The 18,447-nt window shown below is 52.6% G+C and overlaps 1 protein-coding gene across 7 annotated transcripts in view; it reads left to right on the plus strand.

Annotated features, from left to right (window-relative positions):
• Positions 1-18,447, plus strand: part of CSMD2 (CUB and Sushi multiple domains 2) — a 624,779-nt gene that overhangs the window by 437,710 nt on the left and 168,622 nt on the right. For all 7 annotated transcript variants that reach the window (XM_051832052.3, XM_051832047.3, XM_051832045.3 and 4 more), the window contains 2 exons: positions 1,193-1,384; positions 5,972-6,098. In XM_051832052.3, coding sequence (XP_051688012.3) covers positions 1,193-1,384; positions 5,972-6,098 — 319 coding nt within the window. The remainder of the gene's footprint in view (positions 1-1,192; positions 1,385-5,971; positions 6,099-18,447) is intronic.

Here is an 18,447-nt window from a genome sequence, read left to right on the forward strand (position 1 = left end):
TGCAGGTGGAGGTTTAACCAACTACACCACAGCACCAGCCCCGCTGTTATGACTGTTTTCAAATCCAATAAGTCTCCGTCAGCTGCTGAATGGCAGTAAAATGTGCTGCCTCCATATGGTGGAATACTGTTTGCCCGCGGGAAGGAAGGAAGTGCTGATACTTGCAGACGTTACAGTAACGGAGAGACCCAACCACGAAGGCCACATTTTATGTGATTCCATTTGCACGAGCTGTCCAGAATAGGCACATCAAGGAGACAGAAAGCAAATGAGCACTTGCCAGGACAGAGGTAGAAAATACATATGGTGCTTCCACCCATGGTGATGGGAAGGCCCTAAAACCGACAGTGATCGCAGTCCCACAACTCCGTGAATCAACGGAATGACATTGAATGCATTGTACACGCTAAGTGAGTGAATTAGATCTCAGTAAATCTGCCAGGGAAAACAGCCCAAGGAGCTAACTCAAGATCCCCTCGCTTGGCCTTGATGCTGCTGACAGAGGGGTCTTTGCCTGTTACAGAGCTGGTTCCGTGGAAGAGGATTAAATAGCGTCTCACTTGAATTCCATCTCCATTATCTGAAAACTGTGTGAGTTTGGAACAATTTATTTAACCTTCCCTGAGCCCATGCTCTCAGATGTAAAATGCAGATAATTAGACCTCTCCGTAAGACTCCTATGAATAACAAATACGAGAGGACACACGCAAGGCACCATGGAGCAGGAGCTCCAGATGAGTCTGCTTGTCTTTCTCCAGCCTCTTTCAACAGAGCATGTTTAAGCAGGATGTAATTGAGCCTTTAAACACGCATTGAAAGTGACTTTTCCATATTACCCTACCCCATCAGTGAGCAAAATGGAAGGAACAGCTCCCGCTAGCAGAATGCTCTGGGGTCAACGAAAGAAATAGAAAATGCAGCCCCTAGACCTGAAAAACTATTAAACGCTGAAGTCATTTACATCTATCAACAGGGGACCACAGCCTCCCCAGCACTCTCTCAACCTAGTCTAGGAACGTGGGGGGGAATCCCCTGAGAAATATGGAGGGACCCCTAAGTGGCGAGGCCATCAACGCTTCAAGACAACACAGTGGTGACGTCTTCCTGGAAGACGTGGCCTCCAAGGGAGGCGAGGACGCTGGCTTTCTGCCTCCTTCCATCTTGTTCATTCGGCCTCTCTTCTCATTCCCAGGTTTTGAGCTCATCAAATGCGAGGATCCAGGAACGCCCCAGTTTGGCTACAAGGTTCAGGATGGCGGTCATTTTGCAGGGAGCTCTGTGTCCTTCAGCTGTGACCCTGGCTACAGCCTGCGGGGCAGTGAGGAGCTGCTGTGTCTGAGTGGGGAGCGCAGGACCTGGGACCGGCCTCTGCCCACCTGTGTCGGTAGGAGGCTTCTTGTTCTTCTAGGCACCCCTGGGGCTCCTCTAGCCCCGAGCTCCAGCCCCGGTCTCCTTAAGGATCTTTAGGGTCCGGGGCCATCTCCCTGGACTGAATCCTCCTGGTAACAGGCATCATGGCTCACCTGCCCCGTTTCTCCATTTCCTCATTTTCACACCTCATTACACCGCATGGCAGCACAGTCAGGAGGTGGCTTGCCATTGTCACGCAGTTAGCCAGTGGGACCACAGCCAAGCCACACCCTCAGAACTATCATGCGGGTGATGGAGAAGAAGTGGGGGAGTCCGTGCCTGGATTCCAGGTCTGCTGCGACACCGAGACTCCCCAAGTCCCTGGCTCATTCTGGGTCCCAGTCTCCCTGTAGGCAGGGTGGGCTCGTGTTCCCCTTTCTGGAGGGGCATTAGAACAAAGCAGAAGATAGCGAACAGGACTTGGTCTCACGTTTTAAAGGGAATGCAATGATGAACTCTCCTTGAAGCCTGTGGCTCTTCTGGAATGTCAGCAGAGGCCATCCAGGGGCTTCGTGCATTTGTCACAGGACAAGAGGCAGTGGGCCAAGGCAGAAGTGGGGAATAGGCAACAGCAGTCATTCCGTTTTCCGGACTTCATACCTCCCTGCAGGTTAGGACTCACACCAGCCTGCTCCATCCTGCTGCCTCTTTCCATCCCCTTCTCCACCTCGCACAGCCTCAGTGGGTCCATGAAGCACTGGCTCACCTTAGACGAGCAGAAGCTCTGGGAAACCACTGAAGTGCCTACCAAGCCCTGGCTGCCAGAACAGGCACAGGTGCATGTCTGGGTGTGCGGGGGGCAAATAAATGAGACGAGAAAGAGCAAAGCCTGTTGCATGCCCTTGGAGAGCCCATACTCCAGCAAGGGGAACGGACAGGGCAGCAGATGATTCTCATGGCAGATAAGCCCTACGAAAGGGGCTATGTGGACGGGGGGGGGGGGGGGGTATGAGAAAGTTTGGTACAGGAAGTGGTATTTCAACGGGTAAGGATTCACCAACGGGGGAGGAGGTGGGGAGGTGGACGCTCCAGCCTGAGCACAGGCAAGGATGCATCCGCGCGGTGGGAAGTGCCCATGGCCGTCGTTGTCCTTTTCCCCCAGAGGCCTGTGTTTGATCAGAACTCCCAGTGCTGATTTTCAGCAGAGGGTCTCAGGGCAAGGATCTTCAGCCTGAGAGTGAACAGACCGGAGTAGGGGCCTCTCAGTAGCCCCCACGCTCTTCCTCTGCCCTTGCCCTTGAGGTTCACCCAGGCTGCAGGCACATCCCTTCCCTTTCTCCCTCTGTTGCTCCTTGTCCCCTTCTCTCCTGCATGTGCCAGGCTCCCTGCGAGGCCCTGGGAACACAGAGGAGGAGCAGCCAGGCAGGTTCCTGCGTCGCCAGACCACAGTGTAGTGCCACAGGCACCCCCGCCAGAGCACGATGAGGCTTCGCGTGATAAGATAGCAGTGTGCCCTGCAGAAGGACTCACTGTGCGCTCGCTTTGCAAAGCAAATGTGCCAGCTGGCCTGGACTTAGAGGACCCGCTCAAGCGGTGTCTGTGAGAATATTTATACTCTGAATCTTGGAGGCCTTCCCCATTGAAACTCCCTCTGGCCCCACGGCTGTTTGGGGAGTAATGTGTGTATTTTTACGTAACGCCATGTGGTGGTGGATTTCACCGTGGGCTACCAGGAGTGACTGCCATGGCCAAAACAGGCAAACGCTGCCAAGCAGACTCTGCCACCCACACAGAGCAGCCGAGGCTCCAGGATGGGAAGAAGGGAGAAGACCGGAAAGAGTAGAGTCCTCCAGTCCTGCCTGCCCACCTGCCAGACAGGACTCCATGGGGAAAGAAGCAGAGGTGTCCTTGTCAAAGGGCCCCCAGTGCTGCTGCTTCCAAACACATGCTGGGGAGAGGAGGTGCCGCTCCTTCTAGAATCTGCAAGGAAGCCGTAACCAGGGACAGGCCCCCTCAGCAGCCCCCTCCCCTGTTCCTGGGGCCAGAACGGCATCGTCCTCAAAGTTGTAGCTCATCGTGTCTCACTCACCCTGCTCTCTACTGTAGGCCCGTTCAGCCTGCTGCCTTTCTGTCCGATTGGCATCCACCTGCCCAGGAGCACCAGGCGGGAGGGCTCACGGCCAGGCTTGAGCAAAGAATCCGATCTCCTGAGTACCCTCACTGGTAGGGGGCTCGCTCCCCTGCCCCTGCTTGTGGCCCCTGTGTGAAGCCATGGGGCCCGTGAAATTCTCGATGGGTCTTCCTGTGACTTTAATCTCGTCCTGTCTAATTTCTTTGAGAACCTTGCTTAATCAATTACGCCCTCTCCCAAACAGCTTTGCAGCACCTCTCCTCTTCACTCGCACTCAAGCTCCCAACAAACTTCCCTCATTCATTCGTTCATCCACCCACACATTCATTCCAGAAGAGGTAACTAAGCTTCAGCAGCGTGCCGAACACGGTGCTCGGCACTCGACGTGCAGCATGGGAAACGCAAGGTCCAGTTTGGGTCAGCCAGTGCCCAGGAAGTGGTATATGTCCTGTGGAGGAGACAGCATGATTTTAACAACGTGGCACACATGATATGATAAAAATCTGTCCGTGTTATAATGGAAGAGCAACAACAGCAACGAAAGGACAGTGTCAGCTCCCCCTGGAGGGGAAGGAGTGTCACAACAGCTTTCACAGGCAGGATGTCAGGCAGGTGCATGAAAGGGCAGCCTGGGCTTGTGGGGTTTATGAGACATGGCTGGATGAGGGGCTCAGGGAAGGAGCCAGGGAGGACAGCGGGAGCCCTTCTGGAGGGTTCCATGAGCACTGTGTAGTTTGGACTGCACTTGCTCCAGCAGGCAGTGGCACTTCTGCATTTGCTGTGTATCTCTCTGGTGGCGCTGCTGAGGGTGAGGGCCAAAGCCAGGACTACAGAGCGGAAGTGGGAGAAGGGGCCGAGGGCAGGAGGAGCCACCAGCTTCCCTCACAGGGTAGCTGTTCTGATGGGGCATAGAGATCTCAGCTCTGGTCTCCCTGTACCCTTCAGATGCTGCTGTTCACTGTGTCCACTAACGACTCACAGGTGTGAGCATGCAGGTCCCACCCGTAACAGTGAATGGCCAGCAAGCTTACAGACGATGCCGCCTCAACGTGTACTGCTTGCCCGACTTGCTGGCCCTGGCCGCCACCTCTCCACAGTTCATACCCTGTCCCCTAGCCTGCCACACTGTCCCACACCTCCAGGACTTTTGTGCATTCTGTCCTCTCTGTCGGCAATGCCCTCTGCCCCCTACCCCCCATCCCACCCCAGCTACCCAACCAGCCTAATCAACTTTTGCTCCTACCTTGAGGTCCATTTGAAACCAGGTCCTCCTGCACTCTCCATGCTCCATGCTGGGGGAGATTTGTCACTTCATCCTCTGGCCGCCACTTGTCACGATTGTGCCCGTGGAGGCACACGGCATCCACTGGATGGTGAACGCTTGTAGAAAAGGGGGTATCTCCTTGACTTCTGTTCTTCTGGCTCCTGCCATCTATGAGCGAGTCCAAGTTACCCACATGATCTTTCCTGGGAGGTTGTGAGGCATTTGGCCATAGAACAGGAAGTCAGACCCTCACTCAGCAACCTTCATTTTGTTACATCATTCACCTGCCATACAGTCCACTCATTTAATGTGTACAACTCAGGACCTTTAGCTGTCACTCCCAATGTCCCCTCCCCACATGTCCTGGCAACCACTACTTTCCTTTCTATCTCCATGGATTTGCCTGTCCTGGCCATTTCATATAGATGAAATCCCACCATGGGTGGTCTTTTGTGGACACACACAGGATAGCCTGATTTCCCGCACTTCCGACAATGTTTTCAAAACCCATCTGTGTTGTATCAGCACCTCATTCCTTCCTCTGGCTGATTAACATTCTGTGGTGTAGGTAGACCTCATTCTTCACTTGATGGGCATCTGGGTTGCTGCCACTTGCCGGTTATTCTCAATAACGGTGCTCTGAACGTGCACATTCCAGTTTTGGCATGGACATATGTTTTCATCTCTCTTTGATATAGACCCAGGAGAGGAATTGCTGGTCATATGGTAGCTATGCTTAATGCTTCCAGGAGCTACCAAATCATTTTCCAAGGCAGCTGCATCATTTTGCATTTCCATCAGTGATGTAAAAGTTTCTGCTTTCTCCACATCCTCACCTGCACCTGTTACTGTCTTTTTTCACCATAGCCCTCCGAGTGACCATCATGCGGCATCTCATTGTGGTTTTGATGCAATTTCCATAATAACTGATGATATGAAGCACCTTCTCATGTGCCTGTTGGCCATTCATGTATCTTCTTTTCAGAAATGTCTGTTCAGGTCCTCTGCCCGTGTTTTAATTGGGTCATTTATCTTTTTATTGTCAAGTTGTAAAAGCTCTTCATAGGTTCTGGATACGAGCCTCATCCAGGCACCCCTGCACATGCTAAGCTCTGTCCTGTGGGATGGACAAGATGGACTCGGGCACGCAGGCAAGAGGAGACACTGACGGACTGCTGGCAGCGCAGGTCACCCCATGCAGCTCACTCTTTTGGGATTTCTTTCAGCTGAGTGTGGAGGGACAGTGAAAGGAGAGGTGTCGGGGCAGGTGCTGTCACCCGGGTATCCAGCTCCCTATGAACACAATCTCAACTGCATCTGGATCATCGAAGCAGATGCTGGCTGCACCATTGGGTAAGTGTCACCAGGCCTTGCTGCTAACACCCTGCCCTGCCCTGCTGACCTCCCATGGAAGCTCTTAGGGTCATGTGGGCTGGTCCCATGGGGAACCTAGAAAGGTCAGTCTCAACTTCCAATGGCTACTTCCCCAATCCAGACAATTCGCAGTCTACACAGCACTGTTACAGCAGAGTCACTGGTGGCCTGGGTTAGAACACCAGCCCTTCCATTGACTGTGGGCAGGATTTGGGGCAAGGCCCTAGCCTCTCTGCGCCTCACTGTCTTCTTGCACAGAGTGTGAGTCTCGGATAAAGCGTGGAAATGTGGCACTGCATGCAGTGTACCCAGTGTAGTGCTTGGAACATATTAAATAGTGGTCACTGCACGTTTCTCTGATGGTAAGAATCCTGGGCTGACGGCTTCCCTTTCTCAGTGTGAGTTTGCTCGTCTGTAAAAATGAGAATGAAAATGCTTGTGTTTTTGGCTGATGGAGGGATTGAAAACGAAAACCCTGCAGTGTCTGCAACTTGATTGTTTATTCCTTCAGAAATACCACTTCTTTCCCACGTGAGCACCTGCCTAACAGGAACTTCTTCCTGGAGTCAGAGGAGAAAGGAATGTCACCACCTGCTGAGCACAGGGCCTGCCTTCATAACTTCACAATAGCCCTGTTGATGGGCAGCGGTATTCATGAGCCCTAGTATCGAATGGACGTTGTTATTATTTTCCCCATCTTATAGATGAGAGCAGCGAGATTCCATGAGGACGCATACACAGCATGTCTGAGCTTGCACAGGGAATCAGAAAGCTGGGACACGAGCCCAGTGTTGCTACTCTGCTTGGTGTTGGCCAACAGCAGGGCCTGGAGCTGTGGTTGAGGTGACTGATAAGAAAAGAACAGCAGGTTGGACTAGCAGTGTGAGTAGAGGCGGGAAAAGAGGATCCGACAAGGGACCTGGGGAGGAAACAGTCTGACTGGAGAAGATGTGTGTGGATCAGAGTGAGAGAGATGGGGTTAGAGTGTAGCCTGGTTATGGGAGATCTTAAATGCCAGTAAGTAAGAAGGAGCCAGGGGAGGTTCTTGAACAGGGTTGGTCCGCCATGGGAAGGCAACTGTCAGAAGTCTGTGCAGTGATCCCAGAAGGAAGTGTTGCGGGGCTGCAACAGCGGGGAGCCAAGGAAAGGCAGAGCGTAGCTGGGAGTGCAGCTGCAATTGTAGCTGTGCCCTCGAGAGTTTGCAGTTAGGAGGACCTAGCCGACCGGACCTGCTGCTGCAGGGACGTAGATGTGCATGTATTCACTGGTGTGTGATGTCCTGAGACTCAGTTCAGTTAAAGAAATGCAGTGTGTGTTTGCCGAGTGTATTTTTTGAGCTAAACCATGTGCAGAATGACGTTAGCAGTTTCATAGGGGCCTTGCACGGTTATGGGGATGAGTTCCTAGGTACACATTTCTCCTGTACCCCACTGCTGGGGTGACCTTCTGGAAGCATATCTGTCCCTTCACTGTCCTGGTAGAGGCCACCTGTGGCACCTGTAGCGAAACCTCACATCCCAACTGTCAGGGCCATCGTGACCTTAACCTGTGTCCCTAACTGAATTCATCTTTGCAAGTCTCCCCGTTCCTAGCACAGGTGTTTGAGGAGCTAATGAATGAATGAAGCAGGGCCCGGGTATAAAGGTAGTTACATGACCAGTGGGTCAATAACTTTGGCATGAACACCAGGAACGGTGAACCTCGAGCCAAGCCCTGAGGGACAGTGACAGTGTGTCACCAAGGAGGGACACTGGCAGGAACAAGAGGCTTCCTGGGAGAGGAGGCCTGAGCTGGCAGTGGCTCCATGGCACCACGTGGCTACACGGTCACCAGCGATGGGTGGAGTTGGCAGTGGCCAGGGCATGGAGGGCCAGGGATGAGATGCAGTGCCTGGATATTACCTGGCTGCTTTGTGGAAAAAGGGGCAGCCCAATGAGGAGTTGGCTCCCACATGCGGCTGGCTGAATCCAGCAGTGATGGTGCGGATGGACAAGAGGGGACCAATGGGGCATGAGCAGTCACACCGGCTGACCTCCCTCTCCTCGGTGAGTGCAGAAGTTGAGTTTTCTTCTCTTCCTCCCTGCTGTGTGGGGCAATGATGCATAAACCATACGGGATAGGTGCAAGACATGCACACCGGGCACCTGCAGCTGCCACCTGCACGCAGCCATTGCTAGCGTTTTGCCATTCCTGCCTTCTCCCTCTTCCTTCTCTGTCTTTCCGTTGTCCTTTTTTGCTGAATCACTCACAAGTCATGATGCCTCAGCCTTGAATGCTTTGCCGAGAGAAGACCACGCTGCCCAGGGTGCAGCCGCATGAGCACCTCTAAGGGGTGTGGCGCTGCTTCTCACAGGGTTCAGGTCTCGGACCCGAGGTGGAGGCCGGCAGAGCAGAGTGGGGAGCCGTGGATACGGGGAAGGCAGAGAGAGAAGCAAGGAGATTTCTGGGCAGGGGCAAGCCGCATTTCCACTGTGAGAATGATAGACGTGCCGGTGAAGGGACAGGAGGCCCCGCCCTCCCTCACCTTCAGAAGAAAAGGGCAAAATAGACACAGGAAATACCTACTCCAGACTAGCAGAGCCAGAAACGTGAAATCATGGGGCACAGGAGTGTATGTGAGGAACCCTCAGCCACAGCCGCCGCTATGGAGGTGATAATGCCAAGGCAGCAGAGGTGCCCCTCCAGCTGCCTGAGAGCTGCTGGCAGACAGCCTGGTGGGGCAAGACCCACCCCCAGCCGGCCATCCCCGCCAGGGGGCGCAGCCTGCACCTGCACACATGCCCTCATGTTGGGCCAGCTCCCTCTCCTCCTTCCCTTTCCTCTCCCTCTCTCTCTCTCTCTGCCCCCCACCCTCACTCTTTCCTTCCTGCCCACGTGCCATGGGGACAACCAGCCGCAAAGTTGCAAGACTCCGAATTCAATAAACATGAACAGCTCCACCCCTTGCTTTTTGCTTGAATCCTCAGGACTATCTTTATAGAGTTTTCAGTATGAAAATACTCATTTTCAAAACTTCAACAAAATGTTATCAAGTAGCTGTGGGGAGCCCCTGCAGACTCACTCTGTATTCTTCCACCTCCCCGCGTGAGGTCACCACCAACAGCCACCTGTCCTCCTTGTTCTTCGAGAAATTGCTTGCGCTGAAATATGCATAAATCAAATGCAATGAGTGTGACTTCTAAAACAAGGGCATCTCTCTGCGTGGCTCAGGCACTTGCGCTTTGTTTTACCACTTAATCATCTATCATCATCTTACTTTGTCAATATGTATAGATCCGCCCTCTCCTCTCGGATGGCAACAGAGAACTCCGCGGTACACACAGCCGTGGCTGATTTAACCACCTCCTGGTGAGAAAGTGGCTCCCTTCCGTTCTGCACTCCAGTGAACAGCCTTCGGATCGTTGTGAAATTCCTTCCTTGGGAAATTTTCTTAAGAGGAAACTTTGGTTTATAAAATGGCCATCCAGATATTATGGCAGTGACCACGCCCACCAAAAGGCTGTGCCAAGGCCTGTGGCCCCACGTGCAGCTTCACCAGATACTGTTGGCCCTCCTAGTCTTTACCGCTTAGACCGACAGGAGAACACGGAGCTGTCTCTGTGGCTTCCAGACCACTTGGGTTGGGGGAGTCTGTCTCTGATAGGAGGGCTCAGCTGCGTTCATTTCTAACCTCGCAGTTTGGTTTACGCAGAATGACCCATGCCTGAGAATTTGCACAAGTTGCTATGTGGTCACAGATTGTGTATGTTCTTTTGTTTGTGACTTTCATTTTTATTGCTTTGTGCTTTTTTTTTTTTAACTTTGTGGAGCTGTTTTGTTTTATGCGGGCTCTGTGGATATTTAAAAATCTGAAGGGTGCAGGGTTCTATACTCCCCTTGCGTGATGCACACGGCGCCTCCCTTCAGCAACGTATTTACGCTTCTCTATTGCCTGCTCTGATTTTTAGCGTTTCCTGTTGTCGGCGCATCTGATTATTGGCTTTGTTTTGCTTCTTGTGATTTGAAAACTCTCTATTCTCTTTTCATCATGCCAGTGAACTTGTGTTTTCATTAATTCCGTGCTCAACAGTAATTATCCTGTTAGGGACTCCCTCTTTATTGTGCAAATCTCGCTTTCGCTTTTTATTGCAAGGAAGCTGCATGTTTGGTCTCCAGACTGCGCCATTTGCGTTGTTATCAATATCTGAGCATCCTACCTCTCTCTGAGAATACTGTTTACGGCACTTGTGTCTCTCTGAAGTGGTTCGATTCTTCAGCTTGGATTCTTTTAAGTTCACCCAGCTCCAGTATTCCTTCAGCACCAAGCCATGGCTGAGAGCACTACCGGCCATCCTTCCTGGCTGAGTTGCTTGGCCAACTCTTTAGGCCCTCTGCCGGCATTCCCTGATCTGTACAAAGGTGACAGGAGCCGGCTGCGATGAGGAGTGACTTAGCGTATACAAGGGGACTTCCAAAGTTCATGGGACATGAAATGGGAAGCTGTAAGTTGACTTTTGAAATAGTGGGGTTTTCTTTATAATCTGCGTGTTCCATGAACATGCAGAGTGCTTTCAACAGTGACTGGCTGGCCATTCCCAAATGCTAAGAGCTCCCACCTGGAGCTGGGAGCTCCATGTAGCTGGTGATACCCAGGCAGGGCGTGCCTGAGTGCAGCAGGCTGGAGGTCTCCCCTCAAGGGTCCTAGGTGGTGGTGCTGTGCTGTGGCTGGAAGCAGGTGCACCAGGCGGGACAGGACGTGGAGTGGCCCCCAGGACGGCCAAGGGACTGTTTCCAGGGGCACAGGCAGAAGACTTTCAGGTCCCTGTGCACCTTGCCCCGGGCCTGAACAGGCAAGCATGAGGGATGGCCACAGAGTCCACGGACATGGTCACCCCAGAAAGCTGGGCGAGGGTAGTTCTTTTCCAGGAGTGCCAAGGAGGGGCAGTGTAGACTATAGGGATCTGTGGTCAGGCCCACCCCTGAGCGTGCTCCAAGCTGGACAGTGGCCATCCCTGGGAGTGCCTGACACCAGTGGACCTGACACCAGACAGGCCCTTCCCGGAACTCAGGTGGTGTCTTAGCATCTAAGAGCTGTGTCTTCCCGAGTGCCAAGAATGGGGTGGGTGGCATGGTGGGCCCCACCCAGGCCCAGCAGCTCACAGCAGGAGAACAGAGCCGTGAGCTGTACCCTCCAGGCCCTCTCTCCCGTGCTGGAGTGCATGGAGCATAGTAGGTCCATCCCACGTGGTAGGAACTCCGCAATGTCCAGCTTGGGGTCCGAGTTTCCCGCTTAGCCATGAATAGAGCAGCTCAGCTGAGAACTGGAAGAGAAAAGGGCGGCCAAACCACTTGCTCTTGACCCTGCCCGTCCACCTAAGAGTCACCAAATAGCTCCAGGTTCTGGGTCTGTGAGTATCATCCCCATTTTATAGATGAAATAATCAAGTCCCAGAAAGGCCCAGTGACCTTGTTGAGATCTCCCTGTTCCCAGTGATGTGGCTTGGGAGTGCGATCTGATGAGCTCCAGGCTCTGCTTTTTCTACTGTGTCCCCTGGCCTGGTCCTGACCCATTCATCCAGACCTGCACCAAGCACCTTCCCTGTGCCCGAGTCGTGCGGAGCTGTGCAGTGGGAAACACACAGAGCGGGTATGGGCCGGGCCTTTCCTGCTAGACTTTGGCGTTCTAGGGGGGAAAGAGTCAGACAAGCAGGGGCCCCCAAGACAAGGCCGATGCTGACACCAGGAAAGGGGGTCAGCGGCTGAGAGGGCAGGGCCGAGTTCTGGCTGCCCGCAGGGGTGGAGTTGATGGTTCCAGCCGTGGGCAGGAACGCGGGGGAAGCTGAGCGCCTGTCCATGAAAGAGCATTCCCTTGATGTGTGGGGGCTGGGCACGGGGACAAGGCCGCCTGTGTAGAGGGGCCTGGAGCACCCGGAGTGGGCTCTCCGTGCCACGAGGAGCCGCTGGAACATCTGAAGACAGCAATGACATTCAGTTCAGTTCAGAAACTCAGGGCATGTGCTCCGTGCCAGGCATTCTGCCAGGCCCGAGAGTAGAGATATAAATAAGAAACAAGCTTTTCCCTTGAAGCGCCGGCATCATAGAAATTCTATTAGTTAGTGATGGAAATAGAAACACTGAGTGCAGCTGGCGCCAACAGGTGAGGCTGCGCTGTTCCCTGGTGCAGCTGCTCGGGATGCCGCAACCTTCCTTCTGGCTCTGCCATCCTCGGGCTTTCATCCGCATGTCACCTGTTGGCTGCTGCAGCTCCAGGCATTGTGTCTGTGTTCCAGTCTAAAAGAAAAGGGACGAGGAGAGGGTACAGAGCCCTGTCCTCACAAAGGCTCTTTGTGTTTATTTGGGAAGCACCACGATCCTTAGAGGCGTCGCTCTCTGTCTCATTAGTAGAACTTGCCACGCGTGGCTGGGGGCAAGTGGGGAAGCAGTTTCACTTCGCTCTCACACACTCAAGAGCAGAGACAGATAAGAGGTTCGGCTGTGGAGCGCAGTGTCGGCTACAGATGCTAATCAGAGGTGATAAATGCTGTAGTCATAAAGTGCACACAGAACACGGTAGAAAAGCCCCTTGGTGGAGAGTTCAGGATTCTGGGTGTCACCGAGCACGAGCTCTGTTCTAGCTGCAGGTCAGGGAGCAGCGGGAGTTCAGCGTGCAGGGCCGAGAGCGGGACCTCCCAGGCTTGGGAAAGGCAGGAGGGACTGGGTGCGCACAACTGCTTCCGGGAGAGCTCCCTGGGCAGCCGAAGTGGCTGTGCTACAGCAAGACTGGTGGTGGCTGGGAAACCAAGAAGGAGCCCAACGTAACGGCTCGAGGCGTCCGGGTTTCACTCAGGACTGAGTTCTGCCCCTTGCCTACAAATGTGGTTGGAATTGAGAGAGCCCTGGACGGCTGCTGTGTGGAGGGGAGGGGGCAAGGGGAAGGGAGGTGCAGGTGGGCTTTCCCTCCAGAGATCGGGGACCCACGGGGGTGATGAACTTCTTGCGCGTGGACACCTGGATTTCCGCTTCTCAGGTCCAGAGCCATGCAGCTCATGTTCAGCGAGCAGCCTTTGTTTGCTGGCTTTGACCGTGGGCATGCTTCTCCATGATTAACGCACAGGGCAGTCTAGAGACACCATGCAGCAGGGGCCTGAGAGGAAAGGCCCAGTGTTGACAAAGCCGTGCCCAGTAGGGCTTGTCCTCCTGCGAGGACGTGGGACCAGATGCGACACCTGGCTGTGCCCGAGGCCCAGATCCCCTGCCGCCATTCAGCTCCCTCACAGGGCAGCAGTGTCCCACTGTGGCCAGCGTCGCCTCCCTCCAAGCAGCCAGGGGGCAGCTGCTCCGGGGGAGGCAGACGGCACGGCAGGTCTGGCGGGAAGCCTGGCCGCAGGTCCAGCAGCTCCCCTTTGAGCAGCCACAGCGAGTTACACTTGAAACAGGGCAAGGCCGTGTACTTGGCCCTGCAGGCGCCGACCTCCCGAAGGGAAGGAACAGATAAACACAGGCCGTGGGGGAAGTCCTTTGTCGCAGGCAGGAGTTCAACAAATCAAGAAATAGCCCAGGGGAGCTGGTGGTTGTGTGGAAGGAAAGGCTGTGGCCAGCCCCGTGGGTGGACATGTAGCCTCAAGAGCGGCAGTGCTCGCCGGCAGTGGACTTGGTCATGGATCACATCCAGACCGAGAAACAAACTGCTGCAAAGGACCCCAGCCTGCCAGTCCAGCTGAGCCGCCCCTCGCAGGTGCAGGGTCTGGAGCGCATCGTCGGCCTGATGCCCAGTGCAGTCCCAGAACCAAGTTCTGATGTCTCTGAGGGGAAGAGGAAACCTTTCAAGCAGAGAAGTGCCTGATCACGCTAGCCCAGGGCAGGCCTCGCCTTTCACATACGGGTTCCGGTAAATCAGTGCTTTCCAGTGCTCGCCTACTGTCTGCTGGACCACGGTCTCGGGACTCTTTACTTGTTAAACTCTTTATTTAGTAGATCCATAGAGCCTTTGATTGTCACATCAATTAAAAATGTTAGCTCAAAAAATAAATACCATATTAAGTTGAAAACAAAATAAACAGGGGCCAGCTCTTTGGAGCAATAGGCTAAGCCTCTGCCTGTGGTGCCAGCATCCCATATGGGCACCGAATCGAGTCCCAGCTATTTCTCTTCTTTGTTTTTTAAATAAAGATGTATTTATTTATTTATTTGAAAGTCAGAGTTACACAGAGTAAAAAGGAGAGGTGCAGAGAGAGAGAGAGAGAGGTCTTCCATCCACTGGTTCACTCCCCAATTGGCTGCATCTGCCAGAGCTGTGCTGCTCCGAAGCCAGGAGCCAGGAGCTTCTTCTGGGTCTCCCACATGGGTGCAGGGGCCCAAGGACTTGGGCCATCTGCTACTGCTTTCCCAGGCCATAGCAGAGAGCTGGACAGGAAGTGGAGCAGCTGGGACTCGAACCGGCATACACATGGGATGCCAGCACTGTAGGCAGCGGCTTTACTCACCACACCACAGCACCGGCCCTGGCTATTCCTCTTCTGATCTTGCTCTTTGCTATGGCCTAGGAAAGCAGCAGAACATTCCCAAGAGCTTGGACCCCTGCACCTGCGCTGGAGAACTGGAGGAAACTCCTGACTTTTGGCCTTGGCCGTTGCAGCCATTTGGGAAGTGAACTAGCGGATGAAAGGCTTTTCTCTCTGTCTTTCCCCCTCTCTCTGTGGTTCCACCTCTCAAATAAATAAAATCCAAAATAAAATAAAATAAACATAAGGGATGCCAGGTAAGACATACTATTCTTTTAAAATGAGTGCCATTTTCCTAAAAAAGATCATATTTTTTTCTGGAAAATTTTTGCTATCATAAAAGAAAATGTCAGTATATATAATGTTCCCCTTTAAATATACAGTGTGGGTGATAAGTAGATGAGTGATGGTGTGGGGGAGGGGAGCTCCTGAGCTACAAAGACAGTGCTGGAGACAGGTGAGGGATGGAGGGAACTGGCTACGTTATAACCGGCAAAATCCCCGGGGGCAGCATTTGCCTCCTAAGAAAGCTTTGGATTTGGAGACCAGCCGGGCTACAGGATCTTGCTAAGACCGCAGAGAAAAAGCACGAAGATGTCAAAGTAATGAAAGAAAAGTCACCGAGCGTGGAAGACAGAGTTCCAGTCAGGCAGCAGAAATGAAGAGCCGTGAGGAAATGGAGCAGAGGGACTCCTAAGACCCAAACTGCTAGCAGAGTCCCCTGGGCCTGGGGGTGGAGCGAGGGAGTGACCGGTGCTAAAGCATCCTCTGTGGATTGCAGGGGTTCACTGAATTCCAAGCAAAATGAATTCAGTGCAACTTGATGAAAAATGAAACCATTCCAAGGATGCTAATAATGAAAATCCCTCCAAGAGTCTGACAAAACATACTCACAGGACCGAATCCACCCTCAGCCCTAAGCAGATTCTTGCAATCATTTGCCAGAGGACAACCTCCAAGTCTAATCCAACCTGCCTCAGATTCCCCTCCCACGTTCCAAGGCCAAAGTCAGTGCTGTGGTGAGATCCCACAGTTGTCGATTCAGCCAGAAAATATGATTCACACAAAATTCACACATTTCCCTCAGATAGACACACAAAACAGCCACTGGCAGGCTTCTTAGGCACTTGTGAAACATTGCAATAGGCCGAATGATCACATCCCAACACCTGGAGCCTGTCAGTGTCGCCTTCTTGGGAGAAGGATCTTTGTAGATGATACTGAATGAAGGATCTCGAAATGGAAGGATTATCCTGGATGATCTGGCTGGGTGCAGTCACGTGTGTCCCGAGAAGAGGAAAGCAGAGGCAGAAATGGGGGGGATGCAGCCAGGCGCCCCGGAGGCTGAAAGAGGCGAGGCCTGGATTGTCGCCGGAGCCTCGGAGGGAAGCACAGCTGAGGTCACCTCGTCGTGAGGGCAGCAGTGCTGGTTTCAGACTTCGGCCCCCAGGCCTGTGAAGGAGTGACCCTCCAGAGGTGTGAGGCGCCAGGTCTGGGGGAACGTGGTGCAGCAGCCATAGGACTAAAACCGACACTGAGATGTTTAGGGATAACCACGAGAACTGACAGCCTTGCGAGGTTGTGTTTAAGTTGACTCTGCAGTCCCTGGCTGTATTGTCAGTGGTCTAATAGTAGGGGGAAGGTGTCAAGGAAAGTCAGACCATTTTTACATTGGCCATCATGTGCAGGAGGGGTGAAGCCAATGTGAGTATTTTTGAAAATGCTCAAAAAGACGGCCACTAGTAGAATTGAAAACACAGTGGATATGTCACAGATCCCTGAAGAATTTTGGAAACTAAGAAATGCTACAAAAAGTGAAAAATAAAGGAACTAAGAAGAAAATATCCTAAACAAAAATGCATAAAACAGGATGATAGAAATAAACTTGTATTAGCCCACAGTAGAGGCCAATTGATGTAATAAGTAATCCACACATCTCAGTGGTTTAACACAAGAAAAGTTAACTTTGCACTCAGTTCACAGTCTGATGCTGGTCAGCAGTGGGGAGTGATGTGGCTGTCCCACAAAAATCACCCAGAGCTCCAGGTTCCTGCCACGTGTGGAGCCACAGAATCCTCCAGTGCCTCCTCCTGAACAGCAGTGAGGCTAAAGGAGAGACCGCATCAAAGATGGAAACACAATGACTTCTTTTGAGAGGCAGAGCGATGGAGAGAGACAGAGATCTCCCATCCACTGGTCCACTCACTCCCCAAATTCCCACAGCAGCTGGGACTAGGTCAAGCCCACACTGGGAGGTTTGCATTAGCAGGAAGCCAGAATCAGAAGTGGAGAAGGGACTTGAACCCAGGAACTCCAACGTGGGATGTGGGCATTCCAAGTGGCTTCCTAACAACTGCATCAAACACTTGCCCCTGGAACAGAATTCTTAAAGTGTCAGGCTGCCTTAGCTCACTCAGGCTGCTGTAACAAAATATTCGGATGGGGTGACTTGGATACAGCAAACATTTGCTTCTCACAGCCTGGAGACTAGGAAGTCCAGATTGAAGCACCTGCAGATGTGGTGTCTGGCGAGGGACCCTTCCCGAGTGTCTCACCTGGTAGAAGGACACACGGGCTCCCTGGAGCCTCTTCTAAGAGCACTAAGCTCGTTTGCAATCTAATCACCTCCCAGGCCCCACCTCCTGATCCATGCAGCTGTCAGTCTGGGGAGGACGGAAGCATTCAGACCGCAGCACTGGCCTCCCTCCCACATCCAGCAACCAGCACGTTTCCCAGCTCCGTCTGATGGTAAGGGGGGGGATGCCTAGGAGGAAGAGGAAGCAAGCATTTACTCTTCCACCCAGAGCAAACATATCAGCTTCGATGAGTATAAATCACCTTTGGCTGGCCACCCAAAAGGGAGGGAGGGGAGCAGAGGCAGCCCCTGGAGGAGGCCAAGGTAACAGAAGTTCAGGATGGGCAGGGAAATGGAGGGCCCACAGACACAGAGCCCAGAGCAGAGAAGGGCTGTAATCTGAGTCCTGGTCTGGTGGTGAGCATGATGCAAGACACTGATGCTGAGCAAACAGCGTGCAAAACGTGCAGGCAGAGTGGTGTGTAGGATTCCCAGAGAGAGGCCCTGGATGATGACACACAGGGAAAGGAAGCCTGGACAGTTCTGTGTGGAGCAGCCACAGGTGGACCTGTGAGCAGGAGGGAGCTGTGTGGTGCCTGCAGGTTAGACATCCATGGTGCAAGACACAGACTCTCAGATTGGCCATGAGACAAAGAAACAGTGCTAATCAGAACAGCAAAATGCTAAAACTTAAAGTTTGGGACAAAATAGCCTGAGTGAATACCTATGTAGACAGCTAGTGTCACAATAATGCTTTACTCAACAGTGATAGAAAGCAAAGTTTAAGAAAAAGTGTTAGAATGGGCAGAGGAATTCTTACATGTGATAAAATGCACAGTCCACAATGATGCTAACAGTCATGAATCCCTGTGCACCAGATAACCAAGGGGGAAAACATAAAGCAAAATCTATCAGAAATATAAAGAGAGGTTGGTAGCCATTGTGGGAGACTTTAACAATCTCTCTTAGTCAAGTAAAAGAATAAATAAATAGAATGAAACTGGACTTTAATTCAGGTGATTTTTACCATTGGCTGGTTTTATCTGATGCACCAGGTGCTCTACGTGTGATTTCATTTGTAACACTACAGGAATCCTCTTATGGACACTGCTAGATAAATGATATTACTGCCACTTTACAGGAGGGTAAACTGAGGCTCCGCAAGGCCACAAAACTCATACTGAACCCATTGTTTTGTTTTTAGTGAAAAACATTTCTTCCAAGGACAAAGATGCACCTGCCCCTGGACACAGAGAGGGCAGGCTCTGTCTAA

The sequence above is a fragment of the Oryctolagus cuniculus genome, chromosome 7, assembly GCF_051225735.1.
Source record: "Oryctolagus cuniculus isolate XC-2025 breed Fujian yellow rabbit chromosome 7, ASM5122573v1, whole genome shotgun sequence".
Taxonomy (NCBI): Eukaryota; Metazoa; Chordata; class Mammalia; order Lagomorpha; family Leporidae; genus Oryctolagus; species Oryctolagus cuniculus.